The sequence below is a fragment of the Oncorhynchus masou genome, chromosome 19 (assembly GCF_036934945.1).
Source record: "Oncorhynchus masou masou isolate Uvic2021 chromosome 19, UVic_Omas_1.1, whole genome shotgun sequence".
Classification (NCBI taxonomy): domain Eukaryota; kingdom Metazoa; phylum Chordata; class Actinopteri; order Salmoniformes; family Salmonidae; genus Oncorhynchus; species Oncorhynchus masou.
In genome coordinates, this window is record NC_088230.1 from 22,173,102 (window position 1) to 22,186,391 (window position 13,290).

The 13,290-nt window shown below is 45.8% G+C and overlaps 1 protein-coding gene across 1 annotated transcript; it reads left to right on the forward strand.

The window, feature by feature from the left end:
- Positions 1-11,349: 11,349 nt before the first annotated feature.
- LOC135506004 (gap junction Cx32.2 protein-like) lies at positions 11,350-13,200 on the forward strand. Its single transcript, XM_064925331.1, has 2 exons — positions 11,350-11,439; positions 12,022-13,200. The coding sequence occupies exon 2, from the start codon at positions 12,045-12,047 to the stop codon at positions 12,888-12,890; it is 846 nt and encodes a 281-aa protein (XP_064781403.1). The 5' UTR covers positions 11,350-11,439; positions 12,022-12,044; the 3' UTR covers positions 12,891-13,200.
- Positions 13,201-13,290: the final 90 nt, after the last annotated feature.

The following is a 13,290-nucleotide window of genomic DNA, read 5'->3' on the forward strand; positions in this document are numbered from 1 at the left end:
TGTAGTAGGATCTGCAAGTGAGAGAGGGAGTGTTCTGGGTTTGTTAGAAATAAGACAAGGTCGTCCACAAAGAGTGATAATTTATGGGTATGGGGGCCCACCTCAAAGCCATGTATGTCAGGGCACGTTCTAATAGCCTCAGCCAACGGTTTGATGGCGAGGGCAAAGAGGTGGGGGCTAATTGGGCAACCTTGTCTGTTCCCCCTATAAAGAGGGAAAGAGGAGGAAGTAATCCCATTGGTAGCAATCCTAGCTTTAGGAGATTTGTAGAGTGATTTTATCAAATTTACAAACACGGTACCTAAACCAAACTTTTCCAAGACGCGAAAGAGGTATGGCCATTCAACCCTATCAAAGGCCTTTTCAGCATCGAGGGAGACTGCGACACTAGGTATTTTGTTTTTGTTAGCAAGGTGAATTATATCAAAGAACCTTCTGAGATTGTTGGAGGACAATCTATTAATTATGAAGCCAGTCTGATCTGGGTTGACCAACAGGGGAAGACATGACTCCAGTCTCTTAGATAGCATCTTGGTGAACAGTTTACAATCTGTGTTAAGGAGAGAGATTGGTCTATAGGAGGCGCACTTTAGTGGGTTTTTCCCTTTCTTGTGGATTACAGTAATCACTGCTTGAGAGAAGGACTCTGGAAAGCAGTTGTCTTCTCTGGCTTTTTTAAGTACCTCCATAAGGTAGGGGTCCAACAGCTCCCTAAATTCTTTATAGAACTCTGGAGGGAAGCCATCCTCCCCAGGAGATTTATTAGAAGGTAGGGATTTAATGGCCCCCAACAATTCAGGAACTGAGAAGTGTTCACTCAGGCGCTCGCTGTCTTCCCCTGTCAGGCATGAGAGGTTGAGAGAGGAGAGAAAGGAGTCTATCTCTGATAGATCATCGCTTCATTGGGAAGTGTAGAGGTCTTCATAGTATTTCTTAAAAGTATTATTCATTTCAGTAGGGTCGAAGGATATCTCTTTAGTAAGAGTTTCTATGGCATTAATTGTCCTCTTACTTTCCTCTGCTTTCAGTTGCCATGCCAATACTTTGAGCTTTCTCTCCAAGCTCATAATAACGCTGTTTTCATTTAGTGATGGCCCTCTCAGCTTGATATGTGTTCAGAACATTATATTTAAGTTTTTTATTTACCAAAAGCCTGTATAGATCTTTAGTCGGGCCTCTTTGGTAGGTTTTCTCTAGCTCGGAGATTTCAGATTCAAGGGCACTCAGTTCCTCACCGTGTTTTTTCTTCAGCCCTTTAGTATAGGAAACAATCTGTCCCCTCATATAGGCCTTCAATGTGTCCCAAAGAATGAAGCTGTCAGGAGCAGAGGGTTTGTTTGTCAAAGTAAAAATATTGATCTGCTCTTTGATGAATGCACAAAATTCAGGTTGCTTTAGAAGTGTAGGATTTAGTCTCCATCTATATGCTCCATTTACCTTGGAAGGAATGGAGATTGATAATACCAGAGGAGAATGGTCGCTAAGCAATCTGGGGAGATACTCGACATCTAACACTCTATGAAACAGTTGTGTCGAAAGTAAAAAGTTATCTATGCATGTGTGTGTCTTGTGTGGGTGTGAATAGAAAGAGTAGTCCCTATCCTGTGGGTGCAACTGTCTCCAGATGTCTAGTAAATTGAGATATTTCATGAATGGCATGGTGAGCTTGGTAAGAAGTGAGGGTTTATCAGAAGACCTATCAAGAACTGTATCTAAGCAAAAATTAAAATCTCCTCCAACCAGTAGCCATCCTGGTGGTGCTTGAGCAACCTGAAGGAAGACATTCTGAATAAACATATGGTCATCAAAGTTAGGAGCATAAATATTCAATAGGGTCCAAGACTCTGAAAACATATGCCCCTGCACCAAAACAAACCTGCCAGAGGGATCAGAGATGGTGTTGTTGACGCAGAAGGGGATGTGTCTACTTATCAAAATTGCTGTTCCTCTTGCTTTGGAGTTAAAAGAGGATGCAAAAACTTGTCCTACCCATTCCCTCTTCAATTTCTTGTGTTCACTGGCTGTAAGATGTGTTTCTTGTAAAAACACAATGTCAGCCTTTAATTTCTTCAGGAGGGTCTGGTGCACTTCACAAAATAGATGGCATCATGTGGCAGGAAAATTATGTGGATATTTGTTTAGTTTTTATTTCACCTTTATTTAACAAGGTAGGCAAGTTGAGAACAAGTTCTCATTTACAATTGCGACCTGGCCAAGATAAAGCAAAGCAGTTCGACACATAGAACAACACAGAGTTACACATGGAGTAAAACTATATACAATGTGAGATAAGGGAGGTAAAGGCAAAAAAAGACCATGGTGGCAAAGTAAATACAATACAGCAAGTAAAACACTGGAATGGTAGATTTGCAGTGGAAGAATGTGCAAAGTAGAAATAAAAATAATGGGGTGCAAAGGAGCAAAATAGTAGGGAAAGTAGGGAAAGAGGTAGTTGTTTGAGCTAAATTACAAATTGGCTATGTACAGGTGCAGTAATCTGTGAGCTGCTCTTACAGCTGGTGCTTAAAGCTAGTGAGGGACATAAGTGTTTCCAGTTTCAGAGATTTTTGTAGTTTGTTCCAGTCATTGGCAGCAGAGAACTGGAAGGAGAGGCGGCCAAAGAAAGAATTGGTTTTGGGGTTGACCAGAGAGATATACCTGCTGGAGCGCATGCTACAGGTGGGTGATGCTATGGTGACCAGCGAGCTGAGATAAGTGGGGACTTTACCTAGCAGGGTCTCGTAGATGACATGGAGACAGTGGGTTTGGCGACGAGAATGAAGCGTTGGCCAGCCAACGAGAGTGTACAGGCCGCAATGGTGGGTAGTATATAGGGCTTTGGTGACAAAACGGATGGCACTGTGATAGACTGCATCCAATTTGTTGAGTAGGGTATTGGAGGCTATTTTGTAAATGACATCGCCGAAGTCGAGGATTGGTAGGATGGTCAGTTTTACAAGGGTATGTTTGGCAGCATGAGGGAAGGATGCTTTGTTGCGAAATAGGAAGCCAATTCTAGATTTAACTTTGGATTGGAGATGTTTGATGTGGGTCTGGAAGGAGAGTTTACAGTCTAACCAGACACCTAGGTATTTGTAGTTGTCCACGTATTCTAAGTCAGAGCCATCCAGAGTAGTGATGTTGGACAGGCGGGCAGGTGCAGGCAGCGATCGGTTGTAGAGTATGCATTTAGTTTTACTTGTATTTAAGAGCAATTGGAGGCGACGGAAGGAGAGTTGTATAGCATTGAAGCTTGCCTTGAGGGTTGTTAACACAGTGTCCAAAGAAGGGCCAGAAGTATACAGAATGGTGTCGTCTGCGTAGAGATGGATCAGAGGCTCACCAGCAGCAAGAGCGACATCATTGATGTATACAGAGAAGAGAGTAGGTCCAAGAATTGAACCCTGTGGCACCCCCATAGAGACTGCCAGAGGTCCGGACAACAGACCCTCCGATTTGACACACTGAACTCTATCAGAGAAGTAGTTGGTGAACCAGGCGAGGCAATCATTTGAGAAACCAAGGCTGTCGAGTCTGCCGATGAGGATGTAGTGATTGACAGAGTCGAAAGCCTTGGCCAGATCAATGAATACAGCTGCACAGTAATGTTTCTTATTGATGGCGGTTAAGATATCCTTTAGGACCTTGAGCGTGGCTGAGGTGACCCATGACCAGCTCTGAAACCAGATTGCATAGCATGAGGGTATGGTGAGAGGGTATGGTGAGATTCTAAATTGTCGGTAATCTGTTTGTTGACTTGGCTTTCGAAGACCTTAGAAAGGCAGGGTAGGACAGATAAAGGTCTGTAGCAGTTTGGGTCAAGAGTGTCCCCCCTTTGAAGAGGGGGATGACCGCAGTTGCTTTCCAATCTTTGGCAATCTCAGACGACACAAAAGAGAGGTTGAACAGGCTAGTAAAAGGGGTGGCAACAATTTCGGCAGAATTTTAGAAAGAAAGGGTCCAGATTGTCTAGCCCGGCTGATTTGTAGGGGTCCAGATTTTACAGCTCTTTCAGAACATCAGCTGACTGGATTTGGGAGAAGGAGAAATGGGGAAGGCTTGGGCGAGTTGCTGTGGGGGGGGGGGGTGCAGTGCCGTTGACCAGGGTAGGAGTATATTGAAGCAACATCAAGACATAAGTCAGGAAGTAGAAGCTTAGTCGCAAATGGGTCTTCCAAATGGACAATGACCCCAAGCATACTTCCAAAGTTGTGGCAAAATGGCCTCAAGGACAACAAAGTCCAGGTATTGGAGTGGCCGTCACAACGCCCTGACGTCAATCAGACAGATTGTGTGGGCAGAACTGAAAAAGGAGGCGCAAGAGCAAGGAAGCCTACAAACCTGACTCAGTTGCACCAACTCTGCCAAGAGGAATGTGCCAAAATTCACCCAACTTATTGTGGGAAGCGTGTGGAAGGCTACCCGAAACGTTTGACCCAAGTTAAACAATTTAAAGGCAATGCTACCAAATACTAATTGAGTGTATGTAAACTTCTGACCCACTGGGAATGTGATTAAAGAAATAAAAGCTGAAATAAATAATTCTGTTGTCACGTTCATCATAACAAGGAGATCAATGCACAGTGTGATAACAATACATACTTTTCAATGAAGAATATAAACAGAACAAACTATCCAAAACAACCGTGACACTAATAACACAAGTGCTGACAGGCAACTACACTTAGACAATAACCCACAAAACCAACATGGAAAATGGCAACCTAAATAGGATCCCCAATCAGAGACGACAAACAGCTGCCTCTGATTGGGAACCAATTCAGGCCACCATAAACCAATATATACCTAGACAAACCAAAACCTGTAACGACGTTCTTCGTTTGTAGAAAGTCGGACCGAAATGCAGCGTGGTGGTTACTCATGATCTTTAATGAAGGATTGCGATACATGAAATAACTAATACAAAATAACAAACGGAACGTGAAATCTATTTACAGCCTATCTGGTGAAACTGCACAGAGACAGGAACAATCACCCATGAAATACAAAGTGAAACCCAGGCTACCTAAATACGGTTCCTAATCAGAGACAACGAGAATCACCTGACTCTGATTGAGAACTGCCTCAGGCAGCCAAACCTATGCAACACCCCTACTCAGCTGCAAATCCCAATACCAACAAAACCCCAATACGAAATACAACATAAACCCATGTCACACCCTGGCCTGACCAACTAATAAACTAAAACACAAAAATACTAAGACCAAGGCGTGACAAAACCCCATAGATGTACAAAAAACCCAAGACAAGTGAAACACACATACCACCCTCGTCACACCCTGACCTAACCAAAATAATAAAGAAAACAAAGATGACTAAGGTCAGGGTGTCACGGCTTTCATCTGGTGAAGGAGGAGCGGACCAAAATGCAGCGTGATTGTTATTCATTTTATTTTAACCTCTTGAAACTCCCCATCCCGGATCCGGGATTGTGACTAAGCCTCAGGCTCATTAGCATAACGCAACATTAACGATTTCTGAAAATCGCAAATAAAATTAAAATAATGCGTTTGCTCTCAAGCTTAGCCTTTTCTTAACAACACTGTCATCTCAGATTTTCAAAATATGCTTTTGAACCATAGAAATGGACTAATTTGTGTAAGAGTATGCAAAGCTAGCATAGCATTTTGTGTAGCATGTAGCACGCAACATTTTCACAAAAGCCAGATAACCAAATAAATAAAATCATTTACCTTTGAAGAGCTTCTGATGTTTTCAATGAGGAGACTCCCAGCCACATACCAGATGCGCAGTGTTTCCTGAAAGCGTCTGTGTGTAGGAGAAATCGTTCCGTTTTCTACATTGCGCCTGGCTACCGAAACGAACCGAAAATGCAGTCACCTACAACGTGAAACTTTTTCCGGATTAACTACATAATATTGACCGAAACATGGCAAACGTTGTTTGGAATCAATCCTCAAGGTGTTTTTTCACATATCTCTTCATTGACATGCAGTTCGTGGAAGCTTGCTTCTCTCTCTGTGCCCCATGGAAAAATACTGGCAGGTGACTTTTGCGCACCAATTTCGGCGCAGGACACCGGGCGGACACGTGGTAAATGTGGTCTCTTATGGTCAATCTTCCAATGATCTGCCTACAAATACGTCACAATGCTGCAGACACCTTGGGGAAACGACAGAAAGGGCAGACTCATTCCTCTTGCGTTCACAGCCATATAAGGAGATCATGAAAGACAGAGCCTCAAAAATCCTTGTCATTTCCTGGATGCCAAGTCATCTTGGTTTTGCCTGAAGCTCACGTTAAAGGGCACGCACAGAGAAGATATTTGTATTTCTGGACACGTCAGAGTGTTTTCTTTCGAACAGTAGCAATTATATGCATAGTCGAGCATCTTTTTGTGACAAAATATCTTGTTTAAAACGGGAACGTTTTTCTTCCAAAAATGAAATAGCGCCACCATAGGTGTAAGAGGTTAATAAGGAGACTATACACGATTAAACTAACAAAATAACAAAACGTGCGAAAACCGAAATCAGCCCTATCTGGTGCAAAACACAGAGACAGGAACAATCAACCACAAACACACAGTGAAACCCAGGCTCCCTAAATATGGTTCCCAATCAGAGTCAATGACTAACACCTGCCCCTGATTGAGAACCATATCAGGCCAAACACAGAAATAGACAAACAAGACATCCAACATAGAATCCAACATAGAATGCCCACTCAGATCACACCCTGCGGACTCCGGGGAGGGTCTGGGTGGGCAACTGTCCGCGGTTGCGGCTCTGGTGCTGGACGTGGCCCCCACTTCACCGCAGTCTTCCCCCACCTTGTCCGCTTCCGTGACCTCCCAGCCACGGCAACCCTACTTAACAACACGGGACAGAGGGGCAGCTTGGGACAGAGGGGCAGCTCGGGACAGAGGGGCTCTTCAGACTCCGGCAGCAGCGCCGGACAGGCGGGAGACTCCGGCAGCAGCGCCGGACAGGCGGGAGACTCCGGCAGCAGCGCCGGACAGGCGGGAGACTCCGGCAGCACAGGAGAGGAAGGCTCTGGCAGATCCTGGCTGACTGGCGGATCTGGAAGAATCTGGCTGACTGGCGGATCTGGAAGAGTCTGGCGGATCTGGCAGATCTGGAAGAGTCTGGCTGACTGGCAGATCCTGGCAGACTGACGGCTCTGGCTGCTCCATGCTGACTGGCGGCTCTGGCTGCTCCATGCTGACTGGCAGCTCTGGCGGCTCCTTGCAGACTGGCAGCTCTGGCGGCTCCTTGCAGACTGGCAGCTCCTTGCAGACTGGCAGCTCCTTGCAGACTGGCAGCTCCGGCTGCTCCATGCAGACTGACAGCTCTGGCTGCTCCATGCAGACTGGCAGCTCCTTGCAGACTGGCAGCTCCTTGCAGACTGGCAGCTCCGGCTGCTCCATGCAGACTGACAGCTCTGGCTGCTCCATGCAGGCTGGCTGCTCCATGCAGGCTGGCAGCTCTGGCTGCTCCATGCAGGCTGGCAGCTCTGGCTGCTCCATGCAGGCTGGCTGCTCCATGCAGGCTGGCAGCTCTGGCTGCTCCATGCAGGCTGGCAGCTCTGGCTGCTCCATGCAGGCTGGCAGCTCTATGCAGGCTGGCAGCTCTGGCTGCTCCATGCAGGCAGGAGACTCCGGCAATGCTGTAGAGGCAGAAGGCTCTGGCAGCGCTAAACAGGCGGGAGACTCCAGCAGCGCAGGAGAGGAGGAAGGCTCTGGCTGCGCTGAACAGGCGGAAGACTCCGGCAGCGCAGGAGAGGAGAAAGGCTCGGGCAGCGCTGAACAGGCGGGAGACTCCGGCAGCGCAGGAGAGGTGAAAGGCTCTGGCAGCGCTGGAGAGGCGAGGCGCACTGTAGGCCTGATGCGTGGTGCTGGCACTGGTGGTACTGGGCCGAGGACACACACAGGAAGCCTGGTGCGGGGAGCTGCCATCGGAGGGCAGGTGTGTGGAGGTGGCACAGGATGGGCTAGACCGTGAAGGCGTACTGGAGATCTTGAGAGCAGTGCTGGCACAGGACATGCAAGGCTGGGGAGGTGCACAGGAGGCTGGCACCAACTTCACCAGCCGACTAACACGCACCTCAGGACGAGTATGGAGCGCTGACCCAGGTGCCATCAAATCCCCGACACGCTCCGTCGGGCGAATTCCATACTTATAGAAACAACATAGCAACTCCCTCATTACTCTCTCCTCCAATTTCCCCATTAACTCCTTCACAGTCTCCGTTTTGCTCACCTCCAACACTGGCTCTGGTTCTGGTCTCCTCCTTGGCTCCTCACGATAACAGGGAGAGTGGGCTCAGGTCTGACTCCTGACTCTGCCACACTCTCCCTGAGCCCCCCCCCCAAGAAATTTTTGGTGCTGACTTTCGGGCTTCCATCCGCTTCGCCGTGCTGCCTCCTCATACCGTCGCCTCTCCGCTTTCTTCGCCTCCAGTTCTTCCTTGTGGCGGCGATATTCTCCAGGCTGAGCCCAGGGCCCTTCTCCGTCTAATTTGTCCTCCCATGTCCATTCCTTTTTTTGTTGCTCCTGCTGTTGCTTTTGCCTGTTACCACGCCGCTTGGTCCTGTTGTGGTGGGTGATTCTGTCACGGCTTTCGTCTGGTGAAGGAGGAGCGAACCAAAATGCAGCGTGATTGTTATTCATTTTATTTTAATAAGGAGACTATACACGATTAACCTAACAAAATAACAAATGTGCGAAAACCGAAACCAGCACTATCTGGCGCAAAACACAGAGACAGGAACAATCAACCACAAACACACAGTGAAACACAGGCTTCCTAAATATGGTTCCCAATCAGAGACAATGACTAACACCTGCCCCTGATTGAGAACCATATCAGGCCAAACACAGAAATAGACAAACAAGACATCCAACATAGAATGCCCACTCAGATCACACCCTGACCAACCAAAATATAGAAACATACAAGTAAACTATGGCCAGCGCGTGACACAGGGCGTGACATCTGTCTACTATTATTCTGACATTTCACATTCTTAAAATAAAATGGTGATCCTTACTGACCTAAAACAGGGAATTTTTCCTTGGATTTAATGTCAGGAATTGTGAAAAACTGAGTTTAAATGTATTTGGCTAAGGTGTATGTTAACTTCTGACTTTAACTCTATATATTATTTTTTCACAGTAAACTGTCCAACTGGACAATTGAAATGGGTGAATGGGACTTGCTGGGCCAGCTGCTGGACAAAGTGCGAGAAGAATTAACAAGTACAGTATGAGAAGGCCATTCACTTCCTGAAGAAGGGCTACACAGTCCCCAAGTGCAAACATCAATGAGATGATTAACCTGCATGGCCTTCTGTTATATTGTGCACATATTGGTGAAGATCCGGTTAGAGCTGGAGTTCTTTGTGGGTCAATACCACCTGTATGGATTCACCCTCCAGGCTCGCTTTGTCTGCAGCTGCTTCCCCTGGCCTCACCAGGTGAACTGCTTTCTGTCTAGACCCACAGAGAAGAGACTGTCTTCATCCAGTTAATGTTCATCGAGCTCTTCTACTTGTTGGTCAAATCGGTCAAAGAGTGAGGACAGGAAGCAGGACTACACGGTGACCCTGGTTACCCCTGTCCTGGAGAGAAAGGCCTTTGAGAACAGGGACCAGATGATCCAGAACTGTAAAAAATCTGGAGTTGGAGCTGCATGGGAGGAAGCTGGGCAGTGGGGTGACGAAAAGTCTGTCTTCTGAGGACAACATTGCTAATATGGAGGAAGTCTATTTCTATAAATATTAACTGCATTTTTAAAAATGTTTTCATCGAATAGAGGATTTCTTTGAGCTTGTCCCACAGATAAAGAATATAAATGTGTGTATTTCTTTGGGATTTGTATTATTGGTTGTGCCATTGCTTGTATGAGTTGATGTAATGTAATTCATATATCACCATAATCTGGATTTAATAAATGACTCTTTTATAAGAATCTTTTCTGGCTGTTATCATTGTGTTTGGTTTGATTCCTCTTTTGTTATTATAAATTAGTCTCAGAATGTCTGCCTCCATGATGCCTATTTCATGAACAACACTGAGCTCTGTGTTATTAATTCAATGCAATATAAAATCATTTATGTAGATGCGCTCTCACCACTGGTGTCCCCCAGGGCTCTGTTCTAGGCCCTCTCCTATTCTCGCTATACACCAAGTCACTTGGCTCTGTCATAACCTCACATGGTCTCTCCTATCATTGCTATGCAGACGACACACAATTAATCTTCTCCTTTCCCCCTTCTGATGACCAGGTGGCGAATCGCATCTCTGCATGTCTGGCAGACATATCAGTGTGGATGACGGATCACCACCTCAAGCTGAACCTCGGCAAGACGGAGCTGCTCTTCCTCCCGGGGAAGGACTGCCCGTTCCATGATCTCGCCATCACGGTTGACAACTCCATTGTGTCCTCCTCCCAGAGCGCTAAGAACCTTGGCGTGATCCTGGACAACACCCTGTCGTTCTCAACCAACATCATGGCGGTGGCCCGTTCCTGTAGGTTCATGCTCTACAACATCCGCAGAGTACGACCCTGCCTCACACAGGAAGCGGCGCAGGTCCTAATCCAGGCACTTGTCATCTCCCGTCTGGAATACTGCAACTCGCTGTTGGCTGGGCTCCCTGCCTGTGCCATTAAACCCCTACAACTCATCCAGAACGCCGCAGCCCGTCTGGTGTTCAACCTTCCCAAGTTCTCTCACGTCACCCCGCTCCTCCGCTCTCTCCACTGGCTTCCAGTTGAAGCTCGCATCCGCTACAAGACCATGGTGCTTGCCTACGGAGCTGTGAGGGGAACGGCACCGCAGTACCTCCAGGCTCTGATCAGGCCCTACACCCAAGCAAGGGCACTGCGTTCATCCACCTCTGGCCTGCTCGCCTCCCTACCATTGAGGAAGTACAGTTCCCGCTCAGCCCAGTCAAAACTATTCGCTGCTCTGGCCCCCAATGGTGGAACAAACTCCCTCACGACGCCAGGACAGCGGAGTCAATCACCACCTTCCGGAGACACCTGAAACCCCACCTCTTCAAGGAATACCTAGGATAGGATAAGTAATCCTTCTCACCACCCCCCCTTAATGATTTAGATGCACTATTGTAAAGTGGCTGTTCCACTGGATGTCAGAAGGTGAATTCACCAATTTGTAAGTCGCTCTGGATAAGAGCGTCTGCTAAATGACTTAAATGTAATGTAAATGTAGATGTGTTCCTGTTTAATCTGTTGTTGGCATCTATCTGTCAATCATTACGCGGAACCTTCCAGTCAATCCCAAGGGTTAACTTTTAAAATCCCATTTCCCTATGATGACTGTGACTGTGAACCTGCAGATGGGTTACGCAATTCTTACCACCAGCCCTAAAATCTCAAGGTTCAACTTATGTTAACATCAGTTGGCCACAGTCTCCATAGGGTCAGGACAAGGTAAGAGGCAACATTTTCTTTTTAAATTTAACGAAAAATGAACAGAACAGCAGTTCAATTTGTAATAATGTTTGATATAAGGATTCCACTGTAGATATTGTCTTTGAAGTTTACTGAATAACAGGCATTATCATCAAATGTTTAAATATAAATGATTCCAAAGTTATACCAAAATTTTATCTCAAAATAATTACGTTTACATTTAATACTATACATTTACTATCAAATAAACTGTCAATCAGTGGTTTCTCTACATTTGACAAACTGCTTACATTTGATTTATTTTTGGTTTTAATAGTTTTTGGATACACACGGAATTAGAAGACAATGTTTTGTAACAATCATTTTCTTATTAAAGGTAAATTAAAGCGATTGAAGGGATATCAGTTTTAGGCACTTGGCTTGAGGCGATTGTGTGCATTTCCCAATAGTCAGATTAATGATTAAGGCTGAAAACTGGGTGAAAAACATTGAAAACCTGACTCATTGATAAGATGGCCCTTGTGTACTGAGCCCCTCGTGCCCATTCTGCCCTCATATTCATCGACAGTAACTTGTTTCATGTCTTCTTCTTTACTCTAGATAGCCATTGAACTTCAGCAAACATGGGGGACTGGGGTTTTCTTTCCAAGTTACTGGACAAGGTGCAGTCTCACTCAACAGTCATCGGAAAGATATGGATGAGCGTCTTGTTCCTGTTCAGAATCATGGTCTTGGGTGCCGGAGCAGAGAACGTGTGGGGCGATGAACAGTCTGGTTTCATATGCAATACGCAACAACCTGGTTGTGAGAATGTGTGCTACGACCATATCTTCCCCATCTCACACATCCGCTTCTGGGTCATGCAGATCGTCTTTGTCTCCACCCCAACTCTTCTATATCTGGGCCATGCCATGCATGTCATCAGCCAGGAGAACAAACTGAGAGCCATACTGCAGAGCCAAGTTGACAATGGCACATTGAAGAAGCCCAAATACAGCAACGAGGCAGGGAAGATCAAAATTAAGGGGAATTTGCTAGGTAGTTACATGACCCAGCTGTTCTTTAAGATCATTATAGAGATCACTTTCATCGTGGGTCAGTACTACCTGTATGGGTTTGTCATGGTCCCCATGATCCCCTGCTCAAGATCTCCCTGCCCCTTCACTGTCGAATGCTACATGTCCCGTCCTACAGAGAAGACCATCTTCATCATCTTCATGCTGGTGGTGGCCTGTGTGTCTCTGGCTCTGAATGTGATTGAGGTGTTCTATCTGCTTTGCACAAGATTAAGATGCGGTGGCTCCAAAGGCCGCAATTACCACACTACCTCAACAGCGAACCCAGCCATCCTCCCGACTCCTGGGTGGTCTGGTCGCAAAGATACTGAAATGGACGCCCTGAGACAGAACAAGATGAATCTGGAGTTTGAGAGTGGCCAGAGTTTAGGGGGTAGTCTGGATCGAGCTTAGGAAGAGAAACATTTGCTGGGTGACAACCACTAAAACACTTGAAAGTTCATTTTCCTTGAATGTATCTTAATCTTTTGTATTGTTGAAAATGTGAATGAACCTTTTGTATCTTTTTATTTGTATTTGTTTTAGGCACTGGTAGTGTGTATTACGTTTCTAAAATTGTCCTTAAGTTATGGCAACTACCAGCTGGGGTCTTGAATTGAGTTGTAAACTCACACTTCAATGCCTACAGTTGAGATATTTTCTGTCATGCGATACAATAAATGTGTCAAGACATACAAGTGTATTAAAAAAAGAATAATCCAAAGTTAGTAGTATTTTATTTGTATCGATGGTACCTGAATGAAAATGAGAGACTGAAAACCTTATAAATAAAATCACTGAAACATAACAAAAT

Excerpts from the sequence above, each read along its gene's own strand:
- LOC135506004 (XM_064925331.1), top strand. The coding sequence starts at position 12,045 with ATGGGGGACTGGGGTTTTCTTTCCAAGTTACTGGACAAGGTGCAGTCT.